Source organism: Telopea speciosissima, chromosome 2 (genome assembly GCF_018873765.1).
Source record: "Telopea speciosissima isolate NSW1024214 ecotype Mountain lineage chromosome 2, Tspe_v1, whole genome shotgun sequence".
Lineage (NCBI taxonomy): Eukaryota > Viridiplantae > Streptophyta > Magnoliopsida > Proteales > Proteaceae > Telopea > Telopea speciosissima.
The window spans coordinates 16,667,199-16,686,187 of NC_057917.1; the positions used below are offsets into that span (position 1 = coordinate 16,667,199).

The 18,989-nt window shown below is 38.8% G+C and overlaps 1 protein-coding gene and 1 long non-coding RNA gene across 2 annotated transcripts; one reads left to right on the forward strand and one right to left on the reverse strand.

Annotated features, from left to right (window-relative positions):
* Nucleotides 1-385: 385 nt before the first annotated feature.
* On the forward strand, nt 386-10,882 carry LOC122651994. Its single transcript, XR_006331542.1, has 3 exons — nt 386-476; nt 4,552-4,553; nt 10,870-10,882. It is a non-coding gene; the product is annotated as an uncharacterized LOC122651994 (long non-coding RNA).
* Nucleotides 10,883-14,442: 3,560 nt separating this feature from the next.
* On the reverse strand, nt 14,443-15,417 carry LOC122650497 (ribonuclease H-like). The gene is made up of 2 exons (XM_043843909.1): nt 15,330-15,417; nt 14,443-14,903 (listed from the first exon to the last, which is right to left on the reverse strand). The coding sequence occupies exons 1-2, from the start codon at nt 15,415-15,417 to the stop codon at nt 14,443-14,445; spliced, it is 549 nt and encodes a 182-aa protein (XP_043699844.1).
* Nucleotides 15,418-18,989: the final 3,572 nt, after the last annotated feature.

The following is an 18,989-nucleotide window of genomic DNA, read 5'->3' on the forward strand; positions in this document are numbered from 1 at the left end:
CTTTCCTTTCCCCCTGTATGCAACTGTGGCGTTATTGTAAGGTTGAAAATGTGGTCAAGGAAAGAGGAGAAGAAGCAGAAACCTGCCAATTTTGTGGTTCTTGCCATGCCACAGTTAGGAATGGCAAATTTCTTCTTTTTTTTTCTCCTTCTTTTTCTTTGGCTGTTACGGCCAGTGTGACCCTTGGCTCCGTTTGTTTCATTGTAAAATTTTACTTAAAATTTTCACTTAAAAAAAAATTAGATGTAAAATTTTAAATGTTGGAAAGTGTTGCAATGTTTGTTTTTTGATGGAAACAAACATTAGAAAACTTTTCAACAAGTAAAATTTGCTGTGGAAAATTTTCCAGGTAAAATTTTACCCCGCAACAAACAGAGCTCAGAAGATTTCTTCCCGAATTCCCCTTCCTTGCCCTTTTTGCAGTTGGAATGGGGTGTGGATTAACTGCTTACTGATGATTCTCTTGCTGCTGTGATGTTTCAAAATTTGGAGAATAGGGAACTTCATAACAAAATTGTTGGTCCCCAGTTTCCCATTAGCATTTTCTTCTATTTCTTTATTCTTTCCTGGTGATAAAAGTCCTGCAGAGATTTCAGAATCCAGTGGGACAGAGAAGGGGGCCCTGCCCTTATGCTTTGTTGTGTCCTTTCTACCTTTATTTTCACTCTTATTTTTTTTTGTAGTTACTGATTATGTAGTGAATTGCTCCATTGGGGTTAATTTGCCTTTCAGTGTGTGGAGATTCAATGAGATTCTTATGGTTGGAGAATTCAAATTACAGTAAATATTTTGTTTGATCTGGTTTAACCTAGCTTGCACTTGTCATTTTCAGTCTGGTGAGAGATGGGTCTGAAAATAAAGTGAGGTGGTGATAGATGGATATTTTGGGTATATAGTATCTACTTAATTTTGTTTTGGGGGGAAATTATGTACAACTGAGCTAAGTTTTGGGGAAAGGGAAGAGGAGCAGAAAAGCTCTTTAGTTTTGTGCTTGCTGAATAGTTATAATTATCGTATTTCATGTTTTGTTGTATTATTATTTCAAAAGGCATTTTTTGAGTCAATGTACTATTTCAAAAAAACACTTTCAATGTGAGTCAAAGTTTCAAAAATGTGTCTTTTGTTTCATTTCCTCCTTTTTACTTCCCTCCATTTTTTTGGTTTGAATTTGTTGTGCACTTCTGTGTGCAAGAGGCAATATTGAGCTCAAGAATAGTCCCACATTAGTTGTGGGAGAGTAACTTGAGGGCTATATATATATGGTTGGTTCCTTAAGGTGTGAACCCTTTGGAGAGGTAGTCCCCCTACGCTCTAGTGTGTGGGGGGGCCCTTGGGGTGCTTTTGAATTACGTGCGCGCCGAACCGGGGCCGGGGCAGGGGCCGTGGCCGTGGTCGGGGTGGGGGCAAAACCATATTTTTAGATAGTATAAGTTTTGCACTTTTGAGTTTTAATTTTCATATTAAAACTCGGTTTGGTTCACCCATGGTTCATCTATACGGTTGAACCATATATACCTATTCGTACACATATACGGATAGATACACCCTCTCCCTATACGTGAAGGAAATACGTACTGTCATACCTCCTTTGCAAGAGTTGCACCCTGTACGTAGGTCACCTGCATTTGTATGGATATATCCCTTCATGAAAGGGTACTCCAACACTATATATACAAAGTCTTGCATGCCATTTGTTACACACAACAGATTTCGTTTTCTATCTTTGCAATTGTTCATTCCAGAGACAGTTTTACCTTACTGTATCTTCTATAAACAGAGTGATAGTATAGCCGTTTGGAATCCTTAGTACTCGTATCAGGTTCTGCAATCTATATGTTTAGGAGTTGTTTCATCTTGGAGGGTTAGGTGCAAGGTCAACCTCATTGCAGAAGTGGGGGCATCTAAAACCTTAAGGAAAGTATTTCTCAGATACGACTCAACTCACCATGTTCGTGATTGTTTCTGTTTGTGTTGTTCGGAGTTCTCCTTTCTGGTTCGTGTCTCGGTGCTGATAATAGGTATTTTTCTATTTACTGTGTTACAGATTAGTCTTACAGTATATGCCTTGTATAACAATCTTAAGGTTTTAGATATTTGGCTTTTTTTTCCTGTGTAAGACTATGGCTGAGAATAATACTGTGGACCCAACTGCTACTGAGGACCCTCCACCTACTGCTGCTGCTGCCCAAAATACTGCTGCTGCCATACAACCGAGTATGAAAAAACTGAGAATAGTCTCAGAGTTTGATAAGATAGCACAGTTCACCGGGCATAATTTTAAACGGTGGAAACAGATGATGCTATTTGCCTTGACGCAAATAGGGGTGGTGTTTGCATTGACTGATCCCAAGCCTCCGTCAAGTGAGAATGTTGCTCTTGATATGAAGAGGATTGCTTGGATAGAAGCAGACTTTCAATGCAAAAACAGGATTCTGAATGCTCTGTCAAATGAATTGTACAATGTTTACAATTCCTTTGACCATGCCTACATGATTTGGAAAGCTCTTGTCAACAAATATACTCTTGAGGATGCTGGTTTAAAGAAGTATGTGGTGTCAAATTTCTTGAACTTCCAGATGACTGAAGGTGAAACCATTTCTTCTCAAGTAGACAAATTCCAAGTTATGGTTGGGAATTTGGCTAAAGAGAACATGATTTTACCGGATCTTTTTGTCACAAGTTCTTTGATTGATAAACTACCTGACTCTTGGAAGGATTTCAAAACTACTATGAAACACAAGAGGAAAGACTGGTCCTTTGATCAAGTGGTAGTTCGAATCAAAATAGAGGAACGGAACCGTATCAAAGACAAATGTGAAAAGCCTATTGGATACATTAGATCCAATGCTAATCTGGTGGAAACAGAGAAGAAACCAAATCTCAAGAGGAAAGACAATTATGTTCAGAAGAATACAAACTCAAACAGGAAGAAAGGAAATTGCTTCATATGCGGCAAGCCGGGCCACTTCAAGAAAGACTGCAGAAATAAGAAGAAGGTGATGCCAGATAAGGCAAAAGTCAATCTTGTTGAAGAGGAAGTTTTTGCAGCAATGATAACCGAAGTGTTTTTGGTTGAAAAACCAAATGACCGGATAATTGACACAGGTGCTACCAGGCACATCTGTGGGGATCGAAACTCTTTTTTGAGTTATTCTATTTTAGATGATCAAGTCTATATGGGCAACTCCTAGTCATCCAAGGTTATCGTTAAAGGGAAAATTACATTGAAGCTCTGCTTAGGAAAGACACTTGTCTTGGACAATGTGCTGCATGTGCCAGAACTTAGACGCAATCTTATTTCAGGGCCACTTCTCAACAAAGCAGGAATGAAGTTACTTTTTGAGTCTGACAAGCTTGTTGTTCTGAAAAATGATGTATTTGTGGGCAAGTGGTATCTTAGTAATGAACTATTTGTACTAAGTGTTTCTGAAGTAATAAAAGATAAGCCAAGTGCTTCTTCTGCTTACCTTATTGATTATTATGATTTGTGGCATGGTAGATTAGGTCACTGCAATACATCTTACATTTCTTATATGTATAAGAAAAGCTTAATTGACAATTATATTAAGTAACCGTTGACTAAGGGTCCCACATGTGTGGAGACAAAATTCACTAAAAAACCACATAGGTCAATAGAACAGCAAAGTGGCTTTCTTGATTTGGTGCATAGTGATCTTTGTGATTATAAGTCACTTGAATCTAGAGGAGACAAAAAATAAGTTGTTATATTCATAGATGACTACTCTAGATTCACCATGATTTACCTTCTTAAGTCCAAGGATGAAGCAAGTAATGCTTTTATATCCTATATGACAGAGGTGGAAAATCAATTAGGGAGAAAAGTGAAAAGGCTTAGAACTGATAGAAGTACTAAATACTCTAATCTTGCTCAGTTTTGTGAGGAACATGGTATTATTCATGAGACCACCGCTCCTTATCAACCTGACTCTAATGGGGTAGCAGAAAGAAAAAATCGAACATTGAAGGAAATGATGAATTCAATGCTCATAAACTCAGGGTTACCCCTAGACATGTGGGGGGATGCCATTTTATCGGTGTGTTACATTTTAAATAGAGTTCCACATGAGAAAACGAGACTGTTACCTTTTGAATTATGGTATGGAAGAAAACCTACTATAAAGCATTTAAGGGTATGGGGTTGTCTAGCCAAAGTGGCTATACTAGAACTAAAGAAAAGAAAACTAGGACCAAGGACATGTGATTGTGTTTTTGTTGGATATGCAGTGCACAGTACTGCATATCGATTTATGGTTATTAAAATCATAGATGATGTGTTTGAAGAAAATGACATCATTGAGTCAAGAGATGCAGAATTCTTTGAGAATGTATTTCCTCTTAAGTCTAACTTACTAGAAAGTAAGGTTGATAGTAGTGTATCATCTTTTGGACAAGCAGTGTCAAAAGAAATTGAGCCTATACCTGGTGATTCAAGTTAATTACGAAAAAGTAAGAGACAAAGAAAAACTATTTTTTTGGACGGTGATTGGGTTGTCTACCTTTTAGTCAAGGATCCTTTATCGTATAAAGAAGCGGTTACATCTTTAGATGCCGTGTTTTGAAAAGAGGCCATCAAAAGTGAACTAGATTTCATTTTAGCCAATCACACATGGATATTAGTTGACTTACCTAAAGGTTCCAAAGTATTGGACACTAAGTGGATATTTCAAAAGAAATTGAAACCAGATGGATCACTAGATAAGTTTAAAGACCATTTAGTAGTAAAAGACTTTAGACAAAAGAAGAATATAGATTACTTTGACACATTTGCTCCAGTAGCAAGAATAACTACTATACGAGTAATGATGGCTGTTACATCTATGTATAATTTGGTTATACACCAAATGGACGTGAAAACAACATTTCTAAATGGCGACTTGGTAGAAGAAATATACATCAAACAACCGGAAGGTTATATTGTGCCTGGACAAGAACACAAGGTGTGTAAGTTGGTTAGATCACTTTATGGACTAAAACAAGCTCCAAAACAGCGGCATGAAAAACTTGATTCAGTACTTGTATCGAATGATTTTCTCATAAATGATGCTGATAGGTGCTTGTATAGCAAGTTCTATAAAGGTAAATGTGTGTTCATCTTACTTTACGTAGATGACATGTTGATAATGGGAACAAGTTTAGACATTGTAAAGCAAACTAAAGGTTTTTTAATGTCTAAGTTTGATACAAAGGACATGGGGGAGGCTGATGTAATTCTTGGAATTAAAATCATCAGAAAAGAAAAGGAGATTATATCATCCCAATCCCATTATGTCGAAAACATACTAAAGAAGTATGATTATTATAATTTATCATCGGTTAAAACACCTTTAGACATTAATTATTTTTTACAAAAGAATTTGGGGGAACCTGTCTCCCAAAAGAAATATTTACAAATTATTGGTTTAGTTACATATCTAATAAACTGCACTAGGCCAGATATCGCTTTAGCGGTTGGAAAATTGAGGCAATATACTTATAATCCAAGTATAGCGCATTGGCATGCCATGACAAGACTATTGCGATATTTAAAGGGAACGATAGACTATGGTCTTCATTATAGCGGAAAACCAGCCGTGTTAGAGGACTATTGTGATGCTAACTGGATTTCAGATACCAAAGAAGCGTTTCTAGTGGATATATTTTCACACTAGGAGATGGAGCGATTTCGTGGAAATCGGTAAAGCAATCCTGTGGAACAGCATCCACCATGGAAATTGAGTTTATAGCTTTGAAAAAGACGGGAACTGAAGCCGAGTGGCTCAGAACTTTGATGGTAGATATTCCATTGTGGCCTAAACCATTGCCTTCGATATCACTTCATTGTGATAATCAAGCGACAATAGCTAAAGCTAAGAATAAAATGTACAATGGAAAGAAGCGCCACATCCGCCTAAGGCATAATTTTGTAAGACAGTATATTAATGAAGGAACAATAGCTATTGACTTTGTGAAATCTGAAAGTAATTTAGCTGACGTTTTCACAAAACCGTTGCCTACAAAATTAATTCATGATTCATCTAAGGGAATGAGTTTGAGGCCTGTGACATAGGTCATGTGATGGACACCTAACCTATGTGAAGAGGTATGTTCTTGAATTAGGTTCAAATGGTACAAACAAAATCTCTAGATGACCTGTCTTGTACTACTACATTTTAGCTCATTCTAGGCAGATAGGAAAAGTAGTTCCACTACAAAGAAAGGAGGATGAGTTTTATAGACTCTTAATTAAGTCGGATATCATGTAATGTGGGGGTATGTTAACTGTGGTGCACACTATGGACTGACCTAAATAGATGTAGGAGGTGAGGCCGCCTACCGATGAGAGTTTTATAGATGAATTCTCTAAACATCCATGAGACAAAGATAGGGGACAAGGCCAGTTAAAAAATGTCCATCTTCATAAAAGAGATATCACAAACGGTTGACTAGTAGGATGTGGCTGGTGAACTAGTCGGCTACACCGATGAGGAAAGGTTCAAGAAGTCTGACTTCACCCATACTCCGTAGCGTAGTTCATCAGACCTAGTGTAGGTTCAAGTCCTGAAGACACCTGCAATGAAGTGTCCTACTATGTCTAATATACTCGTCACTCGTTATGTATCACTATTTTGAAACTTGTGGGGGAATTGTTGTATTATTATTTCAAAAGGCATTTTTTGAGTCAATGTACTATTTCAAAAAAGCACTTTTTCAATGTGAGTCAAAGTTTCAAAAATGTGTCTTTTGTTTCATTCCCTCCTTTTTACTTCCCTCCATTTTTTTTAGTTTGAATTTGTTGTGCACTCTTGTGTGCAAGAGGCAATATTGAGCTCAAGAATAGTCCCACATTGGTTGTGGGAGAGTAACTTGAGGGGTATATATATATGGTTGGTTCCTTAAGGTGTGAGCCCTTTGGAGAGGTAGTCACCCTACTCTCTAGTGTGTGGGGGGTCCTTGGGGTGCTTTTGAATCACGCGAGCGTGCCGAGCCAAGCTGAGCCGGGCCATGGCTGTGGCAGAGGCCGAGGTCAAGGTCGAGGTCGGGGTCGGGGTGTGGGCAAAACCTTATTTTTAGATAGTATAAGTTTTGCACTTTTGAGTTTTAATTTTCATATTAAAACTCGATTTGGTTCACTTATGGTTCATCTATACGGTTGAACCATACATACTTATTTGTACACGTATACGGATAGATACACCCTCTCCCTGTACGTGAAGGAAATACGTACTATCATACCTCCTTTGCAAGAGTTGCACCCTACATTTGTATGGATATATCCCTTCATGAAAGGGTACTCCAACACTATATATACAAAGTCTGGCATGCCATTTGTTACACACAACAGATTTCGTTTTCTGTCTCTGCAATTGTTCATTCCAGAGACAGTTTTACCTTACTGTATCTTCTATAAATAGAGTGATAGTACAACCGTTTGGTATCCTTAGTACTCGTATCAAGTTCTGTAACCTATACATTTAGGAGTTGTTTCATCTTGGAGGGTTAGGTACAAGGTCAATCTCGTTGCAGAAGTGGGGCTTCTAAAACCTTAAGGAAAGTATCTCTCAGATACGACTCAACTCACCCTGTTCGCAATTGTTTCTGTTTGTGCTGTTCGGAGTTCTCCTTTTTGGTTCGTGTCTCGGTGCTGATAACAGGTATTTTTCTATTTACTATGTTACAGATTAGTCTTATAGTATATGCCTTGTATAACATGTTTCATCCGTCGATGAATGTAATATAAGTATTTTAGCTCTTCTTTATTTTAGTAATATAAGTTCATAGCCATTAATGATGCTTTATTTTATCTGTACATGGCTGCTGTTTTTATGTTGGGCCTTGTGATTTCAGAGGAAAACTGTTATGGAATAAAAGCACTTGGGATAGCTAGAGATCTCATCAGAGGAAGCAAGATTCAAGGATTCTGTATAACAATGCTTCTTAAGCTATTAACCCTGCAGGATTCGTAGTTTGGTTCTATTTCTCGATATTATAAATGATACGATGCCCCTATATCATTGATATTCCTCACCTTAGCACTTGAAGTCCAGGCTGCACTCTGATTTTGAATGATTGCTGAACTTTTCATATTAAAATTCAATTAGTATACTTGTATCCTTTCTTGCTGTACTTTTCATATTGGAAATCAAGAAATAAATACACTTGTATCTTCTCTTGCTAAATTTTTCATATTGAAAATCGATTATTACACTTGTATTTTCTCTGGTTGAAAATTTTATAGTGAAAATCGACTTGTGCACTTGTGTTTTCCCTTTTTAAATTTTCTCAAAAATTGATGGTTTTGTACTTCTCTTACTAAACCTTTTGGCATTGAAATGGAATTGATGTATTTGAGCTTCTATTTTTGAACCTCTATTTAGGGTCTATGCCAATTGAGTTTTTCATGTCAAAAAATATAACTTTCAGGGCTAAGGGAAATGGGGAATAGGTACTTAACCTCATTGTAGCACCATTTTGATCTTATTCTGACCCTATCTAAAAAAGCTTTAAAATCTAAAAGTGAAGATCTATCATAAGGACTTAAATGATCCTACATTCTTTACAAAAAAAAAAAAAAAGACCTACATTATAGGGCACCTTCCTCTCCTTGCTCAGGAATTGTTATCCTCTCCAACTCTTAAGAAAACAGAATTCCAATATGTTCTCAATCCCACCAATTGCGATTTAGGTATTTCTCTTTGTACGGCTCAGATTTTTATACCTGCCTTGGATTCCACACCCCCTGGGGCACTTATTTGACAAATCAGAGGATTAATGTTCAGTCTAGTTGCTTGTCTCCATTATTTTCACATTTCCTAGCTGTTGAGAGGCTGTGATGAGGAAGGGTCAAAATTTAGTGTAGTTGCTTGTCTCTACTGATCTCTTTTCCATCTGAGATGATAGCTTCAAAGCTATTTCTCTTCTTAACTTGTTTACTACTGTATCTGTATTCCTCTGTATTTGGCTTCCCAAACACCACTGAAGCCTTCAAATACCTCTCTTAGAGAATTTTTAAAGAACCCATTAGAGAAAACTATCCCTTTCCAACTTCCAATTTATACAAGTTCATATGGATTCATATCCCAATTACAGCCCCTTCTATGATGAAACAATGTTTGGAATTGAAAACCAAGGGCGAGAACATAGAGAAAATCAACTGATGGAGATGGTTCCCTGATAATCCATGTTCTTTCAATCGGGACATAATGAGGCTGATGTTTGCTTTGAGTTACATGGTACCAAAAGGAATCTCAGAGGTATCTTTCCTAATAAAGCTGTAGGCCATCCTGAGGGGTTCCTTGGTTCTTAAAATGAGTCCAAGCTGGATTTAATCAATCCATTAAACTTCCACCCTGTACTTATGAGCACCACTTACAATGAGTTCCATATGTGACAGACTTGTATATTTATCAACCATTAGTAGTAGCATTCAACATTCTCTCTGCTCGTGAATGCTTATTTGAATTCCCATTCTCTTAATATTCTTTTTCCTTCTACACAGCAGGTTCAAAAAATTTGCAGATTTAAGCAGATAGCTGAATTATACTTGAATTATTCTTTTCCATCTATGTAGTGTTGTGTTTCTTTGATTGTTCCCTGCTGTTTCTGAAGCTGCTAGTGCTTTCTCTGTGTCCGTGAAATGATTAAAATAAATGAGTTTTCCTCCATATTTTCACATTTCCCAAATGATGAAAGGTTTAGTAATCTGAACATTGCATGAAATTCTGAATGATAGGTGCTCCCTTTGCATTAACTTTTGCAAAGGTTGAGGGACCTTTTCATGCTAGGCTGATAGCAGGTGTTCTGAGGGAAGTTGTGGATGCCATCCCCTGGTTCCCAGAGACCTTGTTCTAAGGGTAATCTCACAAAGTTGTGGATGCCATCCCTTGGTTCCCAATGATAAAAGATTTAGTAATCTGAACTTTGCATTAAATTATGCTACATCGGTGCTTCCTTTGCAAGCTTAATGTATGGTTGAGGAACCATGATTTCATGCCAGGTTGGTGGAAGTGGGCATTGTGAGGGATTTTTGGAACTTGGCTTTTTAAGATACCCATGGATGGTAGAGCTTAAAACCTTTAACATTTCTTTTCTTTCAATATAGATGGTGCTGTATCGTAGAGTTTGAAATGTTCAACAACTCTTACTTTCTCACACTTGAATGAAATAAAACCATTTTTATCATTTAGTCATACTTGGTGATGACTGATGAATTAAAATAGGTTCATTTTTGGTGGTGATGAATGAAAAGGTGTCCATTTTTGGTAGTTCGTCATGCTTTACTTCTAGCTCGCAGTTTGGATCTAAGGATTTAGCAGTTTTTTCAGATTCTTTGGTTCTTGTAAATTTTCAGAATTCCTCTTCTGGAACTTTAGATTGGGTTTTTGGTGTTGTTGTTAAAAGCATTATGGACTTGTGTAGTCATTTTGTGGAAATTAGGTTCTTGTATGTCCCCCGTTCCCTTAATAGGGAAGCCCATGTATTGGCTACGGGTGCTTGTAGGTTTCGTTTGTCAAAGGTCTTTTGGCTTTTCCCACCGAAATGTCTTGTATCCCCTGCTCTCTTCAACAGGTCTTCTGATTTCTCTTAGTAAATTCTTTGGATGGTTATGCTGCCCTCCTTTGATAATAATAATAATAAAAAAGAATGAAAAGGAGTCCATTTTTTGGTGCAGTGTTGGAGTTTGACTGGTTGTGAGGTCCAGCTGCAGCTGCTGAAAATTACTGCTGTATTTGGTGACGCAAATAAAACACATGATTCTAAGGAAGCAATAGCCATGGCATATGACTATCTCATTGAAAATGAGAAGAAGGCTAAGGCATTTCTTGGTCTACCACCTAGGATGCAACTGGAATACCTAATGCGTCATGTTAGAATCTGAAGTGATGAACAAACAGTAAGTGTTAAATTGTCAAGTTAAAAATCTTATGCACAAAAGCAGTAGGAAGTAAGGAAGAGAGCATTGAAATATTCCATTGGTTATTACTCAAAAACTTAAAGACAAAATCCATGATCGTCTCTAAGAAATCACTTTGGGGTCAAAAACTGATAAATGGGGGAAAGCTTTTAAGACTCTAGCAGTCTAGCCCATAGAGCAGAATTCTCAAAAAGTAATCTCCAACCTAGCTTTAATACCAGGGCTTTATTATGAGTCTCTGCCTTATGAATTCCCAATCCTCCGTTTGAAAGTGAGGAACAAATTTTGTCCACGGCAATATAAGTAGTTTTCTTTGAATACCCTGAACTGTTGTTCCAAAAATTAAGACAAATTGAATCAAGGCTACGACAGATTTGGAGGTGGAAAGAAAAACAAGGACCAGGATCCTCTGCAGTATCGGTGGGGTGGCGGTGCACATTCGACTGCACAGCAGAGGCCATGTGGCACACATGGCACACATGGCCTCTGCTGTGCCGCTGGATGTGTACAACCCCCCCACCGGTACTGCGGAGGATTTTAGAGGCTGGAATCGAGGTCAAAACTGATTGAATTAGGACCATGTGACCTGCAAAGAAAGGAAATTTGATTTCCAAGAAGCAAGTCTATCGCTTAGTCTTCGAACAACAAAACCAATGTCTTTACCTTTGAGCGGGAATGAAAGAGATTTGTTCCTACGTAGACCGAGTCTCTGGGCATCTCTTTTATCCCTATAATAGCACAGATATTTCTTCTGTTCGATAAAGATACATTATTGCTAAAACATTACCCACTTTTTCCTAAGTTAATTTCCTGACTTGAAAGGTCAAAGAACATATCAAGAATTGCTTTGATGGTTAGCATATAATCGACAGTTCTCGATAAAAAAAAAATAAACGTATCATCAACAAATAGGAGATGGGAGATCTCTAGAGCATGTTGTGCAACCATAACTCCACGAAAAAGGCCTAAATCCTTGTAGGATGAAAGAAAGGGTGGCAAAACCTAGCCTGAACCGATAAGATCGGCCGAAGCTGACCGAAAACCTAGATCGAACTGAAACGATCCTAATCAGATTGGTTTTGGACTGGGGTATGATGGGATTGGCTGAAAACCGGGCCGCACCTAAATGACCGATATCCAAACCGAAAACCGAACCGAATGAAACTGATAAAAAATCATTGAGTATAAGGTTATGAATAGGTGAATTGATTATCCATACATTAGTGAGAATTTTCTAATTGTAAGGGGAATTGTTACAGATCAATGAATATGAGGTTATGAATAGGGAAATTGATTTGTAAAAATGCTTCCATTGATCTCCTTATTCACTATATTAATTGGATAGTAAATGAATGATTTGATAGTAGGGTTCATTTTGTGATTTCAATATTAGTTTTCTTAGTGACTAGTTATTCATTGATTCAATATTAGTTATCTTCCCTTTACAATTAATGATAAATAATGATATGAATTGTAAAATTGATTTCCCTACAAACTTCAGTTATCCATTAATTTCAATATTAGTTATCTTTCCGTTACAATTTATTCCTCTTTGTTTGGATTACAACACAATCAATTTTCCTATTCATGGTTGTTTACTTGTTTGACTTGGGGAAGGTGAATTAAAGTGTTTTTATCAAATTTGTATTCGCTACAAGTTATGAATGTAAGATTTCATTGTGGTTCAAACCCGAAAACAAACTGATCTAAATTGGTATTAACCCGATATTGAAAAACCAAAATAAACTGAAACCACACCGGTTTGGTTTGGTCTCACTCATTTTGAGACCGAAATCGAATCAGCCCGACCGAAACTAGGCTGAATCGACCGGTTGATTCCCCTAGCTGAAAGCAACTTCGACAAGACTTCCATGACCAAAATAAATAAATACAGGTTAAGGGGACACCCTTGACAGATACCCCTAGAGGCTTAGAAAAAAACAAAGGGGCTACCATTCATTTTAATGGAGAAGGTTGGAGAAGAGATAAGAGAATAGATGAGATTACCCCATTTATCCCCAAAACCTAGAAAATCAAACACAACTTTTACTAAGCCCCATAACCTATCATAAACCTTTTCTATACCCAACTCAATAGCTACAAAGCCCTCCTTCCCTTTTTTGTGGTTAAGGTAGTGGAAAATTCCTAGGCGATTATAATGATGTCAAAGATCTGTCGACCAGAAACACAAACTATTTGGAAAAGGGACATAAAGGATGAAAGGAACCCTTAAGACGGTTTGCCAATAATTTAACCAAAATTTTATAAGACACAATGCGTAGACTGATTGGTCTAAAATCAGAGACTCGTGATGCTCATATGTTTTAGGGATTAGACAAATAAACATATGGTTAACTCCATGTTGGATGGGAGAGCCCAAGAAAAAACACAAGAAACAAAAGAAAGCACATCTAAGTGGATTAAATCTAGAATTTTTGAAAGAAATAAGCATGATAACCATCCACCTCAGGGGCATTAAACGAGCCTAGAGAAAAAACAAATTTTCTTACCTCTTCAAGATTAGGGGGAATGCATAGAAGTGCTCTATTATCCCTGAGACAATGGGTTGAAATAGACATTCCACAAAGGTTGGATCGAAAAGGTTTGAAGTGGTAAAGATAGCCCTTAAATGGGTGGCAAAGGCATGAGCAATTCCGTTAGGATCCTCAAGTCTGGTGCCATCCTTGGATATAATGAAATTGATTAGTCTTTTCCTGTTTGCTAATTTGGAAGACGGGGGGAGTCAGAGGCCTCTTCTAAATAAGAGGATTGATGAAACAAATCATATTTAATCGATTAAACTAAAACAGTCCATTTCTCGACACAGAAAGAACATAAATTCAGCTGATGGGTTCAAGCCTCTTGAAAATGAAAATTTTTTCTATATGAAGGATGGGAGACATGGAACTGGAGTAAGATAGGATTGTGGTCAGACCCCACCGATGATAACTTTCTTAAGTAGGCAAAGGGAAAGCAGGCAAGAAATCCTATTTGGAGAGGCAAGGGCCCTATCAAGACACTCTTTTACCAACCCAAGTGGTTTTTGCTTATTCGACCATGTAAAACAAGAGCAAAAAATTTTAATGTCTTCTAGAGAGTTGGTAGAAATGAGATCTCTTAATGCACGAGCTGAGGAGGATGGGTGATAGGGGACACCTCTTAATTTCTCCGATGCTGAAAGGACTTCATTAAAATCCCCAAATATGAGGAACATACAAGAGATAGAGGAAACAAAAGCCAAAAGCTCAGCCCAACATCTTCCTAGGGAATATAATGTGGGGGTGCGTAAATATAGATCAAACACCAAGTCTCGAAACAAGGATCATTGTAATGTTTTTTTTTTTTTACCCCGAATATTGTCTGGGACCTGGGCTGGCCCCTGGCAATTTATTAAGTCTTCAAAATAAAATGATCAATAATTACAAGGGGGGGACATAACCCGCCTTACCCCAACCCAAGGATACAAAGAATCTCACACTCTCTACCAAAAAGAATATGCACACTCAAAACCCTGTATCCACAAAAGAATACTATGTACGAATAACAGGTAAACCTGCGGCATCCTCCCATATAATTTTCCTTAGATCTGTCGGAGTATCCGCCCAATCAGTGAAAGTAGTACTGGACACCGAATCACAGGCATAGTTGGCTAACCAATCCGCTGCTCTGTTTCCTTCTCTAAATGTGAAAGTAACCATTGGCCGGAGGGCTTGAACCAAAGTCATAATCTCATGAAACCAGTACCAACCCTTCCAGATGTTGCATCTCTTTGTGGAGACACTATGTACTACTAATGAGGAATCCGAAAAGCCCATCTCCGCACAGAGCTTTAGACCATCCCTTAAGGCCCTGAATACTGCAATTGAGTTGTTACATGCTCCATAATAGTTAGCAAAGGCAGCCAAGATTTTCCCTTCTCCATTTCTAATTATTCCCCCTCCTCCACCTACTCCGGGATTCCCCCTGCAAGCTCCACCTACATTAAGCTTAACTGCAGAGAAAGGGGGGCACCAATAGACAGCAAGAGGTGGCTTTAACCGAGGGGGGGGGGTTGGTGTGATATTAAAAATTTGAAAGACCAGCCTCTCTCTAAAAGAAGGAGCTCTTGCAGGAAATTCAATAAAGGGGGCTTCTTTTACCCAGTTCTTTACCACCTCTATAATGACACTGGTAGGTCTTGGTCTCCTGCCTTGCCTTCTATTGTTCCTTTCTTTCCACAATTCCCAAAAGATGAGGGAAGCCACTATACCCATGATTTTCCCTTTAGTACCTTTCCCTTTAGCTTGCTCATGCCAAAATAACATATGGCCCCTTGCGCCCTGTGTCGTGTGGACTGCTACATCAAAGACCAAGGCGAAATAATTCCAAACCTTGGACGCCGTTACTCCCTCCACTAAGCAATGGGAGGTCGACTCACCATCTGGAAAAGCACAACAAAGGCATTTGGACGCCAAAGGAACGCCCAACTTTTTCACCGAGTCATCCGTTGGGATGTTTCCACACATGATTTGCTAGGAAAAAAAACCAATTTTAGTAGGGAGGGATCGGTTCTATAACCATCTGCTTGTAACACATCTCTGACTTGGGTTTCCAAATCCCGATTGAGTGCTCTATCAACGTGGTCCAAAAGAGGACCCCACCCTGACCAGTTGTCAAGCCAGAAGCTAATATCACCCATACCAATGAGCCATCTAGAGTTAGCAATTAATAGTTCTTTGTGACTTAAGGCGTTCCTCCAAGAGACCGTTCCTATCCTCCTTACACCAGCTAAAGCAAAATGTTGGTTGGGCAGAAATTTTGCTTTAAAGATAGTGCACCAAAGGGAATTTTCTGACAAAATTCTCTATAGACCCTTTAACCTCAAAGCTAAGTTGATGTCCTTCAAATTTCGAATGCCAAGGCCCCCTTCATTAAGAGGTTGTGTGACTTTATGCCACCCCACCAAGTGATGTCGCTTTCCCCACTCTGAGTGATCCCATAAAAAATCAGCACAAATACTATTAAATTTCCTCATTACTGCCTTTGGCGGATTCAAGGTGGAAACAATGTGGATTGACATAGAATTCAAGATATGCTTCAACAGGATAAGCCTCCCTCTCAAAGACAACAATTTTCCTTTCCAACTTGCCACTCTCCTGTGCATCTTTGCCAAAAAAATCTTCGAAATAAGCAACTCTTAGCCGCCCTGAGTACAACGGAGCCCCAAGGTATGTTATGGGAAGTCTCTTTCTACTAAACCCTGTGATCCTTTCAATGAGTTGACACCTTCCCTCCTCTATTCTTTTTCCAACAATGAAATAACTTTTTTGCTTATTAACTAGCTTCCTTGAAGAGACCTCATACCTGGTGATGAACCCCATGATTTGTTTCAGCGAGTTTGTCAGCCCTCTGGCAAAGATGATTGTGTCATCAGCAAACAGACTGTGAGAGATTCCTGGGCAACCCCTGGGTAGGTTAAAATACCGTGCCCTCCCTTCCAAGAACAAAGATCTAAGGCCTCTGCTTAATACCTCTTCTGCTAGGATGAAGAGAGAAGGCGACAGTGGGTCACCTTGTTGCACCCCCCTAGTGGATTTAAAAAACCCTGTAGGGCCTCTGCTCATGACTAAAGAAAACCAACAATTTTCCACCGTCTTTCTGATCAGATTAATCCAAGGGGTAGCAAAGCCAAACTTCTCTAACACTTTGTATAGGAAGTCCCACTCAAGCCGATCATAAGCCTTTGCCATGTCTAATTTGAGAACAACATTCCCCCCATGGGCCCTTCTATCTATATCATTCACTACCTCCTGAACCAATGCAATGTTGTCATGGATACATCTGCCTTTTACAAATCCCCCTTGCTCCTCTGAAATAATAGAGGGGAGAATTGGAGCTAATCTGGAAGCAATGACCTTCGCAATAATTTTGTAAGCAAAATTACAAAGACTAATAGGGCGAAAGTCAGAAATTACCTTCGGGTTTTCTTTCTTGGGGATGAGCACCAGATGCACAGAAGTAAAGCTCCTGGGAACGAATCCTCCATCAAAAAAGTCCTTGACCGCCTCCCACACATCACTGCCTACTATCTCCCAGCAAGCAGTAAAAAAATAGCCTACAAAATCGTCTGGGCCTGGGGCGCTATCAGCTGATAGGTCAAAAACCACCTTCCTCACTTCCTCGAACAAAGGGGCAGTCAGCAGACAAGCATTATCATTCTCAGTGATAAGTTGGGAGATATACTGCAGGAGATCATCATCCCTATGGGCGTCCTGAGAAGTGAAAGCAGCTTTGAAAAACTTGATCGCTTGCTCTTCCACACTATCTTCTCCCGTCACCCATACACCACTACTATCTTTGATTTTATCCACTCCCTTCCGTTGCCTGCGAATGTTGACCATTGTGTGGAAGAATTTGGTGTTTCTGTCTCCCTCTTTCAACCACCTCACTCTTGATTTTTGTCTCCAAAAAATTTCTTCCTGTAATAAAACTTCATGAAGGCTTTTCTTTGCAGTAACCAAATCTGCCCTAGCAGCGTTAGTAGGGTTGTGCTCCCACTCCATTTCCTTTCGGCAAACTCTATCCTCCGCATCTCGAACATTTTGGTGGATGTTACCAAAAGTGTTTTTATTCCACAAGCGAAGATGCGAACGGAGCGCCTTCAATTTGGCAAATAGGATATATAGGGGGGAACCCACCACTGGCTCTGCCCACGCACTGGCCACACTGCTCAAAAAATCCGAGTGAGAGATCCACATCTGCTGAAATTTAAAAGTAGAGAAACAAACAGCCCTTTGCAACGAACAATCTGACTGGATTAGTGAGTGATCAGAGCAAGTTCTGTTATGGTGGAGTACTCTACTTGTTGCAAAAAAGTTCACCCACAGCTCATTAAATAAGAATTTGTCCAGGCGAGCCAAAATTCTACTCCTTCCCCCTTAATTGTTGCACCAAGTGAACATGCTCCCCTCATAACCCCCATCAATTAGAGCCGCCTCACTAAGAAAATTGCCAAAATCATCCATTGATGTTGAGCAAGCAGGCTTACCCCCCAATTTTTCCAGAGGGTTAACAATGGTGTTAAAATCCCCTCCTATCGCCCAGGGGGCATCAATGTTCTCCGTATCCACAACTAAGCTCGACCAAAGCAGACGACGCTCCCCTGTCATGCACAGCGCATGAACAAAGGTGATGAAAAATGATGAATGCTAATATCAAAGAACTGAATCTGAGTTGAAGCTCAGACCCAAAGTCCCCCTTTACCACCCTTAAATCCTTCACTATTAACAAAAGCAATAAAATTGTAGGCTAGATTTAAAGATGACAACTTAAAAGAAGCATGATCTTGGCATCTGGTTTCACAAAGAAAAAGTATATCCGGTTTGTGTTTCTTCACATGATATAACAAACATTTTTTTGCTAAGGGAGCTATGGAACCCGATGGCATTTTAAGAAAAAAGCAACACTGTAAACAAAAAACTAGGCCAGGCAGGGTAGGTCAATTAAATAACAGAATGGCTATTCCTGCACAAAAAAAATAAGATAATAACAGAAGGAGAAAAAGGGGAGACCAAACATACAAAATATAATGCCCTTGCGAGGAACAAAGGATCGAAAGAGAGCTCTAGAATTTAGATCAAAATGGCTAAGAGATAAATTAAGCAAAATACTGAAGAAAACCGTGAAATAGTTGAAAAAGATTTGTAATATATGAAAGATTTTACTCGGTTTGGATTCAGTGAACCTTCCTCCTCCCAAAGATTTGATGGATCATTTTTACCAGCGTTAGAGTTCTTGAGAGATAAGCCTAGAGAAGTATCCAACGGTTATTCAGAGACCCAATCCTTGATCAAATAATAAATTGTGGATTAAATGAATTGAGAGAAAGAGCCAAAGATGTGCGTAATGCATCGAACTCAACAGACAAAGATAATGAGCAAACTGGAATAGCAAGCTTTCATTTCTTAGTGCAAGGTGACAGACTCGCGTTCCCTATATAGAAGGCTTGACCTCCTCCCGTATCCGTCGGGGTTTTTGCATTAGAGTAAATCGCTGATTGCGAAAAATGACTATAAAAATATTGGTGGATAAACACAAT

Bases quoted from the DNA above. Each gene is read 5' to 3' on its own strand.
- LOC122650497 (XM_043843909.1), bottom strand. From the start codon at position 15,417: ATGTGTGGAAACATCCCAACGGATGACTCGGTGAAAAAGTTGGGCGTT. The intron at 14,904-15,329 runs GTGAGTCGACCT...CTTTCTCTGCAG, and splicing joins TTGTTGTGCTTTTCCAGATG to TTAAGCTTAATGTAGGTGGA.